At 31.2% G+C, this 16,995-nt stretch overlaps 1 protein-coding gene across 4 annotated transcripts in view; it reads left to right on the forward strand.

Annotated features, from left to right (window-relative positions):
- The window catches only part of cnn (phosphodiesterase 4D interacting protein centrosomin), a 67,831-nt gene that overhangs the window by 47,912 nt on the left and 2,924 nt on the right, over window positions 1-16,995 (forward strand). For 3 of the 4 annotated variants that reach the window (XM_031985882.2, XM_031985881.2, XM_031985883.2), the window contains 9 exons: window positions 1,276-1,487; window positions 2,139-2,310; window positions 2,781-2,917; window positions 4,524-4,934; window positions 6,156-6,386; window positions 7,145-7,453; window positions 13,594-13,701; window positions 14,709-15,950; window positions 16,693-16,980. In XM_031985882.2, the coding sequence (XP_031841742.1) occupies window positions 1,276-1,487; window positions 2,139-2,310; window positions 2,781-2,917; window positions 4,524-4,934; window positions 6,156-6,386; window positions 7,145-7,453; window positions 13,594-13,701; window positions 14,709-15,950; window positions 16,693-16,980 (3,110 nt within the window). Of the gene's footprint in view, window positions 1-1,275; window positions 1,488-2,138; window positions 2,311-2,780; window positions 2,918-3,428; window positions 3,618-4,523; window positions 4,935-6,155; window positions 6,387-7,144; window positions 7,454-13,593; window positions 13,702-14,708; window positions 15,951-16,692; window positions 16,981-16,995 lie in introns of those variants that run through there. The other variant, XM_031985884.2, reaches the window with a different exon arrangement.

Consider the following 16,995-nt stretch of genomic DNA (forward strand, 5'->3'; position numbering starts at 1 on the left):
CGGGAACAGTTTAAGCTCCAGTCTCGGATAATTCACCCTATACAGCAATTGCAATTTTCAAATATTCAATTTAACTATGTATACAATAATAAATAATTTTTATAAATCTCTTAGTCAAATATAATAGTCTAAATTTACAATTTGTCGATTTCTAAGTTCAGGGAAACGCCTTTGACCTGAACTCTATTTTCACACCCTTAGACTGTCGTTAATGAAAGTTACGTTAAAAGATTGATTAAAGAAAAAATTTATGGAGCTCGTTCAAGGTGCCGAAAATTCCAAGTTTGTTCGTTATTTTGATACGGCAGTTTCGATCACGCGAGCAGGGCAACTTCACAGGTAGTTCGTCTTTTATCCGTGGTCTTTCGGTGATTTAGCTAGGTTCAATCGTGAATCAGGGGGTACGGGTTAGGGAGCCGCAACTGTCACAGCCGAATAAACGTGATCGCGCAAAATTTGGGTTTCCATTCACTGCACGTAAATGTTAAGGGTAAAGGTAAGGATACCTGCATTGGATCGATGCGATCGCGATTGACGTTCCTTTGATCGGAACCGTTTGTCTTCGGAAAGTCATTGAAACGCGTCCGCGCCAAAACACAAAATTTTGGTGACGAAGAACGATTGGGAGCTTTGTTGAAATTTTCTTGTCAGAAATGACTTAACTTGAAGAGTTCGTGCACTGACGATAATATAGCCGATGATATTAAGATAACATTGCAAGAATTATTAATTATGAAAAGTAAGATTCTAAAACAATGATTTCTTAACTGTCATTGAAAAAGTGTTTTAATCTTCTGTGTTTCGAAGTGTTTCTGATTTTCCACTTTGTACATTGCATTAACGGTATTTAACTTAATTGTGATTTAATGTGACGATTTAATAGTTTACTTAAGAATATTTGAGAACTATTGAAATTATACTTGTATATGACTTGACTATAACATGAATAATTACAGCAGAATCGAGTAAAATACTTAATATTGGATTAAAATTTAATATTGAGTCTTAACTTTTTTATTTTAAATTTGATTTTGAAATATTTTTTAAAAGAAACAGATTTCGTATGTTTCTTAATAAATAAACATCGCATATCTCTCCCTAATATAGTGAAATAAATAGAAGTAGGCGAGCACTTATTTAATAGATATAATATTATTTTAATACATAGGGAAAAATACTCTGTTAGTAGTTAATATATTTTCTGTTATTTATACTTTAAATTATTACTAATGAGTACTTATTTTCATATACAAGAGATTTATTTTTGTGTTTTAGGTACAAATGCAAGATCACCTGGTAAAACCTCCCCGGCGGGGGTTAACGAGTCCAGGGATAGAGGGGGTAGAACAATGAAAGACTACGAGGACCAACTGGAAAGACTCAAGAAGGAGAATTTCAATCTAAAATTACGGATATATTTTCTTGAGGAACGAATGGGCATTACAGCCGTTGATGAAAATAAGATAAAGAAGAATATCGAATTGAAGGTTCTTATTTCTGAAATACCTCTCTGTTCATAGTACCAACTTTTTCTTCAGATTTAAAAATTTAACCCTTGTAATATTGAAGGAGTAATACGTCAGAAGTTATCGTTTATTAAAATCATTTTTTTCTAGTACTAAATTTTTTGCTGTGGATAGATTTAAAAAGCCTGGTAATATGTAAAAATTTATTTCTCTTCTAAGGGATTTCACTGAATTAAAAATAAACCAAAAATTTTACTAACCCCTTGCTTTATAGAAAGTCAAACTTTCGGTGAAAACTTTGAACTGAATTGAATAAATGTAAATGTGATTCTTTTCTCTTATAGTAATAAATATTTTTATTTCTGTGATCAAAGTTTAATTATTAGATAGTTAAATCTTAAAATTACCATAGAAATCCTTTTCTTTTTAGCAAATTTATAATCATGAACCTTTGTAAATGTAGTTATTGAAGGAATCATAAGACAAACAGTTAAGTTTAATACACATTTTTTTTTATTTTTCATTATAGAATTGTATCTGCATCACAATTGATGTATAGAAGTCGTAATCTAAGCAGAAATATCGAAATTTAATTAGTCGTTAAAAAGAAATTGAAATTACAAGTGAAGTTTATTATTTTTAAAATGACAAGAGTTCTCTGTCTACTGCTAGGTCGAAATCGAATCACTAAGGCAAGAATTGATTGAGAAGCAGGGACTCCTTAGTCAAGCAGCCAAAGCGATTCAGTTAATTGAAGAGCAGAAAGAAGTATGCTCGCGGAATGAGGCTCAATACCAACAAACTCTCGAGGCAGAACGGGAGAAGATCCGGAAATTAGAGAAAGGTGAGTAGCAAGAACTTTTCAGGACAATTGTATTTAATTTAAAAATTTTAATTATAATATATCTTAATATTTATTCGTTTTAATTAAAGAATTGTATTGTATGTAATTAGTTTAAACATGCATCTTCTTAATATCAAGATTAAAACTTATACTTTAAACAAGAAAAAGGAATAACAGATTGATGAACATTACTTAATCGTATAAAAAAAACAAATTATTTTGTATTATAGTGGAACTCCATATAGCATTAAGTCATGGAAAGACTGTAGATATTTTTTCAAATATGATATTTACCGAAAGTGGAATCAGTTAAGTTTATTTACTTTATGTAGGTTTTCTCAGGGAGAATAATTATTTTATTACGGTGTATTAATAATAAATTGTATTTTGTTGATTTATCTTCATTGTTTCTTATTAGTTTGATTTATTTCTGGCACAATGACATGTTGTGTTGTCTTCTGTTACAATAGAAATAACGGAATACCAGAAAAAGGCAGATGCGTCCATATATTACAAGCAGGCGTTCGGGATTACGTCGGAAAAGGCAGTGGATAACGAAGAAAAATTACGACAAATGGAAGAAGTTGTCGCGTCCCTGGAGGCCGAGGTAAGAAGTTTTATAAAGAAAATGTATAAAAAAACAGGTCGATAATTCGAAAATTTTTATTTTTTTAACTTGAATACAAGTATCAGGCAATGTTTATTAGCTCCTCATTTTCAGGGTGGAAACATTTATTAAAAGAAAAGTATTTTTTTTTATTTTTCAATATACCATAAAAATTAAATAGAAAAAAATTATTCGAATAAAAATTAATGGAAGCTATACCACGAAAATTAAGTAGATAAAAAACTGTGAAAATAAAATTGATGAAAACTAGTGGTTATAAGTATCATTAAATTCTTTGTGGTATAAGATCTTATTTTTCGTAATTCTTAAAAAATTCTCAACAAGAACAGTAGTTGATAAGCAAATTACTCATCGTCCTACTTATTTCTCTTTTTACATGTATCATTTCCACATTATCACTTCCTCACTTCCTACCGCTAAAAGAATCCACAGCAGATAAGAAGGCAGCTATCGTCGCTCAAAAAAAGAAATGAAAAAAGTTAATCAGTTCTCCTTTGTTCGTGGACGAGTTCACTTTACTATCATGTGTCACTGTTAGAATTTTGCAAGCTGTTCTTTGTATACACTGAAACAGTAGTTCTGTTCGTTCTCTATAGTGGGCAATTAAATATATACTTTATAAATATAATTTCTTATGGATATTGAGTTTTTATTGTAAGGCAGCCTGATGCTTGCTAAGGTAATTACAAAATGAGACCAAAACATGTGGCGAAAGCTAGAGAAGATATGGATATTAAATAATTCAAGAATTCACAAAATTAATGCGTCGTTAGAATATAGAGTTTCTATTTATAAACAATTCATGATTTATACTTTAAACGGTTCATGTACTTTGAGCAATTGCAGATTCATTAGTAAATTATATTATCTAGTCTTTTATTGTAGGAATAGTTTAAGTTCATTTATGATCCGAAAACGTATAATAAGTAATATACTTAATTTTCATAAAATGTATACAATGTATTTACCTACATTATATTTCAAACAAACGCGGGATAAATACAGTAGATTAAATTAGTATTTTTGAATTGATTGAAATGTAAATCTTGAAATTCGTATCTTTACAGTGAAAAATTAATTTACATCACTATTATAATAAATGATTCACATATTACTTATACACATATTTCTTATCTTCTTTGTCCTTTAAATAAAGGTACGTATTTTCTAATAGTATCTAAAAGCATCCAAATTATGATAATAAATTATGATAATGTAAAAAATATCTTCTATAATTTTCAGTTATTACGAAAGTGCGAATTTTATACAATTTTATGAGTAAGAATTATTTAAATTTCAATACAGTCAAAATATTATGGATATAAATAAATTTTTATGTACTTGGTACTTAAGGGAATCTTTAACAGAAGAATCAAATTTCTATTTGTTTTATTTCCATAAATGAATTTGTAGAGACCTTTATATGTATAAATGTCTGTTGTTTCAATAATTTGTCAAAGTGTTCATACATTGAAATCTTACATGAAACAGTAATTGTCGAGTAATATTTAACCAAACTTAACATTAACGAATTCATGTTTTTAAATAGATACAGCTGCATCTAATTGATCTATCTATAACACAGGTGGAACAGGTGACGAGTAGCTTGAACGAGGAACGTAGCTGGACACAAGAGCTTGAGACCGAGAGGGACGAACTGAGAAAACGTTTGGAAGCTGAGACACGTTTGAGAGAAAATTTGGCTGCGGAGAGGGTGCAAGAGGCGGAGGGTCTACGGGAGAAAGTCAAAGAACTGGAAGAAGAACTGCTAAAAAAGGACATTGATGTGCAGCAGTGTAGAAACGACTTGACCGAGACGAAACGAGTGAACAAGGAGCTTAGCGTGCAGCTGGAGAACAAATGTCAAGCGTTCGACGAACTGAATACCGTTGTAGAGAAACGAAAGAAGCAAGTCGATCAGCTAAGGGCGTCTGTGAAGACCAGGGACGATGCCCTAACGGACCTTAACAATAAACATCGCACGTTGCTATCTCAGGTGATAATTTCATCTTTCATTTTATGGTATTAACCCTAGATAACTAAACTTTCATTTAATAGTCTACCGATTTCTGCCATTTTTGCCAATTCGAAATTGGGAGCACACCTTTAACATCTGCAAAGAGTACAAACGTTAATTTTGAATTCTTTACTATTGTCTACTTAGACTTTAATAGTATACGTCTTAGGTTGTGCAAGTTTGTTTGAAATGAATGGAAGAAATATAAAAATATGTGTATTTATTCGTAGTGTACGAGTTGAATATTTAGTTACAGAGTAATACTAATTTAGTTATTTAGGCTTAACACGTTGTTTAGTACCTTACCAAGGCGGAATAGTTGAAGGATACGGATATATATTTCTATGGTATCATTTGATAAATGTTAAGAATATGTCATCGTTTTTTCTTATGCTTCATTATTTATTCCCATAAATTATTGTTCCTATCTCTGGGAATGATTTGGTACTTCCAGGAAGTTTGATATTATCTTTTTATATTTTTGAGTAATTGACAATGATATTATATAAAAACGGTTATTTTCTGTTTTTAAAAACCGTATTTATGCTAAAACAAGAGAAAATAAGTATTTTTATCTTATATTTATCATGTATACTTATCATGTTCAATAGAAATATTTTTATGATATAATTTTTTAATACGTTGAATGCCATGGGGGTCACCGGTGACCCCCGATCAAATCAAATTATTATAGTTCACTCAATAAAACGACGATTATATGAAAACATTTTTATATTATAAATAATGCTACATAATACAGTGACATTCAGTTAAATGAATGTGGAATAGTAATAATACAATTCGATCAAATGATTTAATATTATATTTTTTCCATTCGGCTTATTTTCCTCTGTGAAATCGTGCGGCGTTCAACGTGTTAGTATCGTATTTTGGCATAGAACATCAGTCATTCCACCTTGGTACGTTAAGGGTTAACAAAACATACCTTTTACCTTTTTTTTATAATTCTAACAGTTTTTTCTAATTATAATTTCTTCATACCCTTAGAAAAAACTGGAAAGTTGTCAGGTAATTATATACGTTTATACAGTACTTTGTACGACTTTGCAGATATAAAATGTATGATATCTGTGGAAAACAGCTATTCAAGATATAAAAGTACATTAATAGCTCCTCAATACATTTAATTGGCTATCCATGAAAGACTTTGAACCATAGTCCAATCGATTTTAATTACAGTTCGAGAACGGTTATGCCAAACGATCAGTACCCTGCAGTTCGTCGGGAATGAAATCAATTGAAGACCCGTTACAGTCGCGGCTGGGACAGAAAATAACCAACGCTGATGGTACGATGAAGAGAGAAAACACTTGTCTCGATTGGGAACCGAACAGGGAAAGGTCATCGCGAGCAAAGTCGCCGACAGATATTCTCTGTGAAGAGACAAAAGCCCTAAAAGACCTAATGAAGGTTTGTATTACTCGTAATTTTTTTGTTATTTAAGCTCTACTAGACACTATTGGAAAGATAACGGTACCTTATAAAAAATATTGTAAAAATTAAGGGGTAATGCGATTCAAATTATTAATTTATTAATGAAGCTCACATAGTAGTAATTTACGCTCTAAACAAAATGTTTCTTCAGAGTCATTTCATTGCTTTAATTTGATGAAAATCCTACCACTTTTTCTATGTCAGTGCAATGAAAATATTTCCAAATTTTTTAATAGATTATTGTTACATTTAATTTACTGTAACAGTATAATTGCTTTCTGGAATTTAAATCAAACTCTAAAGCCAAGTGGAGACGCGTATATTCGTAATTTGTTAGGAACATATTACCTGTAGTAATCGTAGTTAGTCCAATTATGGCAGCCACCTTGACTTCATTGCAATGGTTGTTCATGTAATTCCGTAACCGAGGTTGGACGATTAATGTCTATGTGTAGATTCAGTAAAAGTAAAATTGTTTTCAAGGATGTAGGAAGTCAGTTCATTAAAAAATGAAGTTCTCTTTTGCTATCAATTCTAAGTAAGCGAAATAAAACTGAAGGAGTAAATATAAATAATTGAAATTTCCCCAGTACGTGTAGATAGATTTCCATTTTGAAATTGAATGAAAAAATTAAAGGATCGAAACAAAATTGTTTAAATTAATTCGAATATTTTAAACTTATTAATGAACTTATTTTTTTTAAATAAGTTCGTTTTATTTGTGTTTTTTACAGGAATTAGAAGAAAAGGACAACGAAGTAAAACGTCGTCAAGAAAAGAATAAACAGCTTGTGCTGAAACTTTGCAATATGCAGAAGCATGCAGAGACCGTAGATTATAAGCTAAAGAAATTAGAAAGTGATCACGAAAAGGCGATAAAGACCATCCAAGGCTTCATGGAGAGGCAACAGCAATTAGAAAACAGCAAAGTGATAAAGGAACAAAAGATCATAGAATTAGAAATGGAACTGAATCGGCTAAGGGAAGGCGAAAACTCGAAGATAGGAAGGGACAGAAGGGACGAGCGTAATCCCAGCAATCAGGTCGACATCATGATTTTTCAACTTTGTTCCGCCATCTATGCGTTTCTGAACAATCATATCGTAATCAAAATTTGTTCTGCTGTTTCAAAACTGGTTGCTACTATTCTGTTTACAGATTTTAATTTTCTTGCTAAAAAATAGCATTTAGATGATTCCGTTTGTGTCAATTAGTTTACAATTATGCGATACGTTTGTATTCAGAAATGGAAAGATGTGAATCTTGCATCTGCACAATGCGTTACGCTTAGAAAGGAAACGAAATCACAGAATTGCTTAGTATTACCAAGCGTTTCTCTTTATTTCAGAGACACTGAACTCACCTAACATCTTCTACTTCTACTTCTGCTTTTCTGCTTTATTGACAACATCATTCTCACTGCATGACACCTATCGCCTGTCGCCTTGGGGTACCGTTCGCCATTTTTTTTTCATACCTTGACAACGTACCGAACAATTGCGACAATTATTCTGCACTTCCATCGAACTGGATTATATCTGATTAAAATTATATCTAGTTAAATAATAATCAACTAGAATTTTTGATCGTGGGAAAGAAACTTCTGACGATTGTTTGTTTAGTATTCGAATACTTTTTCTTTCTATGAATTTTTTAATTTTTGGAAATCTTCGTTTTAATAATAATGTTTCTTTCCTTCTTGTTATTTAATGAATTCCGTCCAATCCAGGAAAACGTTACGCGACTCCCTCTTGCATTTATTTGTTTAGTATTTTCTGTTAAGAGGTAACAGATTTTTACGTGTATATATTTTTGCACGGATTTCTGGTATTGATGCATGTCACGTGTGGAAAACACACTTGTATAAATATACAGTTATTGGTTATATTTAGGGGGAAGGAAACTGCAATTCTGTATTTATATTTATATTAATTTGTTTGAATATGCTAATAGTTGTAAAAATAGGATTAATAAAATAGAATTTAGAATTTCATAAGTTTTTCATCCCTGTACGTATAACCAACTCTGTACATTGTTTCCTGGAAATGACTAAGTGAATACTAATAAATTATTATATAACATTTTTTACAACCCTCCCATAACTCATAATCCCAATGTACATCGATCTATAATGATGTATTTGAAACCTGAACTGTCTAACCACAACACACTTTCACTTCTTTTGGTACATAATAGAATGAGTATTCTCTCTCATTTGCAAATTAACAAGATAGTCAGTAATCTGTTGTTAAAGTTTACAACGAATAAATGAATGATCCACTTTGCTAAATTGTCTGATTGTCTAATTTGACTGGGGCCTCGGTACTTAAAACTGGTTAAACAAGATAAGAAATTAGAAGAATGAAAGTTATTTGATAAACATTGTTTTTTTTTTCACATCAATATTTACATTATTGTTATTAAGGCTGTGAAAAAATGTCTTATTATACAGAAAAATGGATGTTTCTCCAATTATGTACTCATATAAGTCTCCCCCATGGATCAATCTATATATAGTTTTATTGAGCTAAAGCCTAGATCTCCCAGTTCCAAAATCAAGTTCATTCTTGCGTCGTTACTTACATTCCTATCTTTATCTAAGTTCTTTTACAATATTAAGAAAAAAATTATAAAAGTATTTTTACAAATAGGGTGATTGATAAATAGAAGAAAAAAACAAGAAAAAAATGTTCCGTAATATTTTAAACATTTTTAATTGTCTACGTAACACGAAAATCATCATGAAATTTCTTCGAAAAATCATATCTCAGATATTCGCTTAAAAAGCTGTTAAATTATATAAATAATAGTTTTTATTATTTTCTTATGACAAGAAGAATTTTAATCGCCAATCAAAATTTAACGCGTATATCTTTTCGATGCAAAATGTAATGTAATAATACGTTATATAAATGTAATTATTTTCCACTACTTAATATTCTAAATTTCATATCACAATTTATTATCATATTTCAATATTTCAAATATTATACTTTCTTTTACTTATAAGCATTACGCATATAGAATATTATGCTGTTCTATTTCATATTTTTTTGTACACGTATGTTGCACATTTTAAGCATTCAACACTTACATTCATAAACATATAAATTTCAAGTTACTTAAGCAGCAATATCAATCTCGTATATTCCATCTGTTTCACACTGTCCAAATTAGTTCACACATATATAATCGAATCGTAATTCGTTACTTAACATTAGATTTATGGAACAAGTTAATTTGACTCGCATTGAATTTTATAAACACTATTTGGTAAATACTTGTCTGTATTTTGTAATTGTCTACATTTAAACTTTTAACTTCCAAGATCTAAATGAACGAATCTCAATTCTTCTAAGAATGATCGAATAAATTGTACAGTAAATGTCCGTAAATCTAGTGTTAAATGAGAGTATTATAATTCCAGTAACTTATGTCTAATCAACGACCGTGTCATCTCTTCCTTCGTCAACTTTAAGCTCGCGAGATTGACTTTCATTACGGCAAACGAGGAAGTGCAGTATTACTCCTCAAAGGAACGCACCCTTGAGTGCCCGCGATCTGCGGTCTTTAGAAGGCTAACGTTCCAGGACCTCGAACATTTGTCGTTGAAATCAGCCTACGCGAATTCCATCTTAAACGAGCGCGAATTGCCGGTGTCGAACACTTAATAAAATCGAATAAAGACGGCACAGCTCGTTAGAGATCAAGCCGACGGGCAATTTTCGTGGAAGAGCAAGTCCCAGCGGCATCGTATCGCCCGAGAGATACCAAACCGAAGACATGCCTTTCGTCTAATAATAGAGACAGTCCGCTCGCAAAGTCTACGCGATCCGTTCTCGGCCAGTCTTCGCACGAAAACCCACTTCGACCGTATCAACCACCGTGGCTTCCTCCACGACGAACGACAACAACAAAATAAAATAAAATAAAGAAAAAAAAAAGGAAAGAAACGACTAAACTTCGATCGACAGACCCTGACCAGGAGATTCGACGACGCATCAAGACGTCTTTTTGCTACATACGTATATTCCATTTTTTCACTTTTTTTTCTCCGACTTGAAACGACTTCTTTCGATACTACTTGAAAGGAAAGTGTGACGCTCTTCTTTACTTTGGCTTTTAATTGATTGCCCAAACGAAGAAAACGACCCTCGACGAGATTTCTGTAGAAAACACGTGCAACTATTTAACGAAACCGAGCTAACAGAGCTGACGATTCTTCGTGATTTTCACGGTTCGATGAAAGGAGAAGAATTCTGAGATCGACTCGAAGACGGAACGTCCGCTCTTGTGATCGCATGGGTATTCGCCAGTGCTAACTGTACCGTAGCATTCGCGTCGAGTACCTTTTCAAGGTTTCATTTCCCTACGTTTTGATCGAACGGATATTGAACAATCAGTAACAATGTTCTCCTGTTTGTGTGCTTCGGTGAGAATGGAGGTAGGTGTTGATATATCAAGTATTTTGTACTTGCGGCTGGTTCGTAAAGTTCGGCCGTGTTTCGTAATTTCCGGTGTATCGAGAATAGGAGAGTTTCTTATTTAAATTCATTTGTAAGCAATATATTATAACACATAGGCTTTTGTGTTTGTTTTTTAGGAAGATTAAGTAAGATTGATTAATTTAATACGTAGTACAGAGAGAGAATTATTTGTAACTCGAAGGGATCACTTTGCAGATTTTCCAGTGTACTTTGGGATTCATTCAAACATTCCTAAGTAAATTACTAAGGTTTTAATCATAATAAATATTTTATAAATTTACGTACACCGATAAATAGATACGATAAGAACTATAGATTGCGTTGAAATTTGTTTACTTGGATTTAAATACGATTAGAATTTTTTTAATGTAGAATCACCCGTATTTTTATTGTATCAAGATTTAGAGTATTTTTTTTATACTGGTTAAAAGATTAAAGTTAAATATTTTTCTAATGACACCTCTGAGTATTGATAAACACTTCATTTTGGTATTTCTATATGCTTCTAAGTTATTAAAAAAAATTTACTATTTTGATTCAATTACTAACACAAACTCAATGCAACATTATACACAACTACTGAACAAATTTACCTTTTGACGCAATGGTAAAAAAAATTATATACTACGCTGCTTTTGTGATTATAAATTTATATATGAGTGAATTTAAATCATCTTAAAAAGTGAGATAATGCTATGTTGTATGATTGTTAACAAAACAATTAACAATCACAAAACGAAAGTTCAGTGTGGAAAATGTAAAATTTAGAAAATTATAAACAACCTGAAACCACAAAAATATTTGCATTAATGTAACCATAAATATGAAAATTTTAATGATTAAATATCACTTTAAGTTTTGCGTAAATTTAATGATGATATTATTTAATTTTAAAATAATATCTCTTTTATATTTTACTGTGTGACTTATTGTTTACTATTGTGACTGTGAATTTGATCATAGTATACTTAAATTTCTAATTTTCTTGTACTAAATATTATAAATATTATAATTAAATATAATATATTTTATATTTTATATTATATTTAATTTATATTATTTATATTATATATATATAATAATCAGTTCTTAAAAATACGAAAATACAAAAAATAAATTCTTTATAATCGCAAAAAGTAGATCATTTTTTCACGTTAATTTGAATGCACTTCTGATGCTGTGAAATTGATCTTGCTTTTACTTCATTGATTAATCATTGATCTTTTTCGTATATGAGTTTATTTCTAAATGTTAATAGAGTTAACAATAAATAAATGACGAACGGTATATTTTTAGATATTATAAAAGGCAAATTTAATATTGTTCTATTTTTTTTGCATTAGGAGACTATTCCTGACTATTTTGTTCACAATAAATTTGTATTCATATTATATTAAATTCTATTAAAACTTTAAATTTTACAATTAAATTATTATTATTTCTTATTAAAACTTTTATTTTTGCAATTTATTAAATGCTTCCAGTATGTAAACACAATTTAAAAAGAGGTTTATAGTACATCACTAGAGAGAGAGAGAGAGAGAGAGAGAGAGAGAGAGAGAGAGAATACTTTATTTTTCCTCTTACACGTGTTTATTTACTATCTTTCTTCTTTGTACTACCCTCATCTCTCGAATATAACGCTGACATCATATTACATCTTATAAATCACAGTTGCTACTTCTTGAGACTTTCCAATGTAAGCTGTGTCTAACAAAGAAAATTACATTAGAATTTTGTTAGCATTGGAGCTATTCGACTATTATAATATTGTTTCTTTCCACACATTAAACAGTAAAACAAACAATTATGTTCTAAATACAGAATCTAAGAATTATCAATAAATTGTTAGTATATCCTTGATTAAAAGTAGTTGTAAGGGGTTAAGTTTAAATTTAATCATACAGTCGTCGCAAAGTAATGTGTAAATAAATCATTCAAAAGGACATTGCTTAACTTTCACTGGATCAATTGAGACTCAAATATCTATTGGAAGTCACGAGTGATCCAGTCATTGACTATCATGATTGTATGGAAATATTTTTTCAAATGCCATTTCACAAGATTCAAAAATCTATTATTAAATCTAATATAATCAACTGATAACTAATAGTTTATTAGCTACAAGAGCATACGAAGTTAAATGAAATGTTTGAATATTTAGGTTAAAATAGATTCAAACATTGTTAACCAAGAGTTAAGATAGTCTCAATAGTAGCAAGTGTGTAAGTTCAAATTACGAATAGCTAAAATGTCTTGTTCTGTTATTTTTTATTTAAATTAGAATTGCATCTAGAGAATGGCGATAGAGTTAAGGCTAAAAGAAGTAAAGTTACAAACTCGATGTATGTTTTTCCTTTTAGGGACCAGATATCGTTACCCTTGTATCGCCACGCAGTTGGTCAAGAAAACCGAAATTCTAAAAACCCACCTTCTACTTCCCTCCTAACCCCTCGCCCCTATATAAATCCTGTATCACGTATTAAATCTTTGACACGATGTTAGACGCTTGCATATCACATTTCATGTTCCACAAAATATTCAAATTCCCTGTTGTTTAATTCGCACGCATTATAATGTTGTATATACTTATACATTTATTATATGCTTTGTAATTGCAATTTGTTTTACAAATAAATCGTTCTACCGATTTATTGTCGAGTTTTATTGACGAGAACAATAATTTATATGTGCAGCAACGATTCGATGAAATGGAAGCGAAAATAAACGACCTACGAGACCAAATAGAGACCATCAAGGCTGAGAAGAGTCGTTTGGAGACCCAGATACAAGTTGAATCGCAGGTAATTCTCTTATATTTTGTTGCAAAATCTGTTTATACTCGAAATCTTGGAGAAAATCGTAATTTGGTTATAGAGCTTGAATTTAGAGAATTTAGAAAATATTTAGAAAACCGAAATCTAGAAAATGGAATTATGTCAAGTGATGAAAGTAAAAATTTGTAAGTCTTTGGGATAATATATTTTGTGAAAAACAGTTCTTTACACGTATGGAGCATATTCGTTTTAATTTTCTTATGATTGTACTGGAATATGTTATAATAATCACTATTCTATTTATAAAGTTCTGTAAGTTAAAATTTGCACATTCCCAGTATTATTTAATTAAAATAACCTTAATTGTGTATGAATTGTTTCTGCAATGGAAGTCTTGTCTGAATTGAAAATTAATATAAAATTATACCCTAATATGATACATGTGATTCTTGTTTGTTAATGAATTGAATAATCATTGATATCGAATCTGTAATTTGTGTAAAGATATTTATTAGAAAAAAGATAAAACGATGAATTATGATTTAAAATAATATTCTTATTTATTTAATAAAGAGTTTATTGTGCTCATCGATTAGTCTTTAAAGATTTTCAGTCTACGAATAGCATCAAAGAGCTTATTTTCCTATAACCGATAAATGATTCAGTAAACATACTTACATACGACTTCAAAGTACATTTTAAAAAAGATCACTATCATTTATTAAGAATTTACTATAACATGTATTTACGTGTGGTATAATTACTATTGTGGTATAACTATTCTTATCAATTTTTTGATTACGGTGTGTAATAAATCACAATAAAAATTAATTTAAAATAGGTTATTATTATGATATTTAAGAATTTTCACGAAGAAGCAATGAAATTAACAATATTGAATTGAAATCATTAAGTCATGTAACGATTAAATTGTTTAATTGTAAATCTCGATTTGACGAAAGTTGGCAAATGTGGATAAATGAAAAATATCGAATGATAAACTCATTAATCAAAAAACGTATCTTTTTTGACAGGAACTATTAGGCCAAGTACAAGACAGGGAACAGAAGATAGAGACTTTAGAAATCGAGAAGCAAGCGATAAAAGAGCAGCTGGAAGTCAAGGTTAACGAATTTCTGAAACTACAGGAAGCTACGAAAAACGAATTCGAGAGCCTACACGAAAAAGAGGGCCTTTTACGCAAGTTACAACTTCGAGACAGTGAAATCGAGGAAAAGAACCGAAAGATCGAGCAACTGACGAAAGAGTTGCAGGTGAAGACGCAAAACCTGCAGCAGCTGGTGAACACAGAATTGTGGAGCAAGAACAAGGAAATCGCGAAGCTCCACAACCACATGACTGCGAACAGCAGCCACGAGAGAAGCCGAAATAAATCGGACATCGTGACAGAAAGCGCTAGTACACAGCTGTCTACGCTTATCAAAGAGTTAAACGACATTGGTATTAAGGTGACGTTTACCAATGAAGTGATCCAACTGAATTACGTCGACGGGAATGAACCCATAGACGTAAAGACTATGACGGACTATGTACAGAAGCTGTTGATCCAGAAAAACGAGCTGGAAAAGGAAGTCGATTACTTGAAATGGCTGAAGCTGGTCTCTAGACCGGACATTGCTTCCGAAATCGATGGATATGGAGATAATCAGACGGAGAGAGACAGAAAATACTGCGAATTATTGCGTACACACTTAAAAGACCTGGTGAAGTTTATGAAGGAAATGCTGAAGAACGTCGATTACGCTGATACTATCAGGAACGAACAGAAGAAGATCGTTCTTGATGTCCTCGCCAATTCGAAGATATTGTCTGATGATTTCTTGAATGCTCTAGAAGGAATTTCGATGAACGAGATTCCGTACAGTATTGAAACAGCGAATGTAAGATCGATTGATGGCTCGGTAAAGAAAAGTCGATCCGAAAATCTATTGAGTGCTACGAAAAATCAAACGTCCACGCAGTCAGACTCCGAGGCGTTCTCCGAACCTGATAGAACGGTGTCTATGGCCAGGATTGGGCTGCAGGAACCGCAACAAAAATCGCTGGTTCGATCCAGGTTCTCCAAATATACGAAAACGTTCAGTGATTCTGAAGATTCTCTCGAATACGTGCCTTATCATAAGACTTACCAAAATGATTTGAACGATACCGAGGCTAGCCATCAGATACAAGAACTGAAGGAGACCAATGCTTTCCTGTATTCGGAGCTTAGCGCTCTTAGGAGTGAATTGAGCACTAAGATTTCCTTCGATTGCGTGAGTATAATGCTAAAAGCATTTTAAAGTAATGATCACGTTGGTTATTTATTGAACGAATGATTTTTGGTGAAGGAAATTAATGTTAACTAATTGCCAACCTGAATTGCATTGTATTTTAAACATTTTCTTAAATAATACAATTGTGATCTTGTTTTGGTGACCAGATATTTAAGTTAATTTGATGCTTGTATTAAAATAAACATCAGTAATTCTATTTGTATTATATAATATTATTGCTTAACGAAGGAGATTGATATGTTTCTGAGACTTCATCTCGGCAGTAAAGAGTTACGGTGATAAAAAGACAACAGTATGAAACATTAGTTTTCTTTAATGATTATTCTAACTAAAAATGGTTTATTACATTACAAAAACTTAATAAGAAATATGATAATAAATCACTACACTTTAAGGATTTCTATTGTTGTTACGTAATAAAGGTTGTGGTCACTATTCTTCGAGATAGAAGTCGAAAATATAATTGGTCCTCATATTAATAGTTTTCCTCAAAGACTGAATTGTGTTATTGAGGATGCAAACAAAAATGTTGGAAGAATTATCTGATTTTATTGCCTCCACCTAAGTTTTTAATAGGGTGAATTAAAAAGGTTTAATTGTCACCTTGTTATCATCATTTTGAAAAATACAAGAATGTATTTTTTTGGAATTATGATAGTAATTATTCAATAATTGATTAATATTACAATGTCAATTTGAAATCGAATTTTGAATTTTGTAGGCATTTGATGAAAAAATAACGCCGTTGATTATCAAATTGGAAAAATCGCAGAAATTCTGCGAAAAGTTACAGACATCTTTGGACAGAAGAATACACGAAGTTCATGTGTTAAAGAAGGAAAGCAAGCAGAACAACTTGCGCAGAACACAACTAGAAAAGAAGTTAGCCGATTTAGAGACTATGGCTACAGAAATGAACAAGCAAAAAACAGAATTATTGCATTATAAAGAAAATGCGGAAAGAAAAGCCGCCGAGATGCTCATTACGCTTAACAGAGAAAACGATACGGTAATAAAACATTCT

Source organism: Nomia melanderi, chromosome 5, assembly GCF_051020985.1.
Source record: "Nomia melanderi isolate GNS246 chromosome 5, iyNomMela1, whole genome shotgun sequence".
Lineage (NCBI taxonomy): Eukaryota > Metazoa > Arthropoda > Insecta > Hymenoptera > Halictidae > Nomia > Nomia melanderi.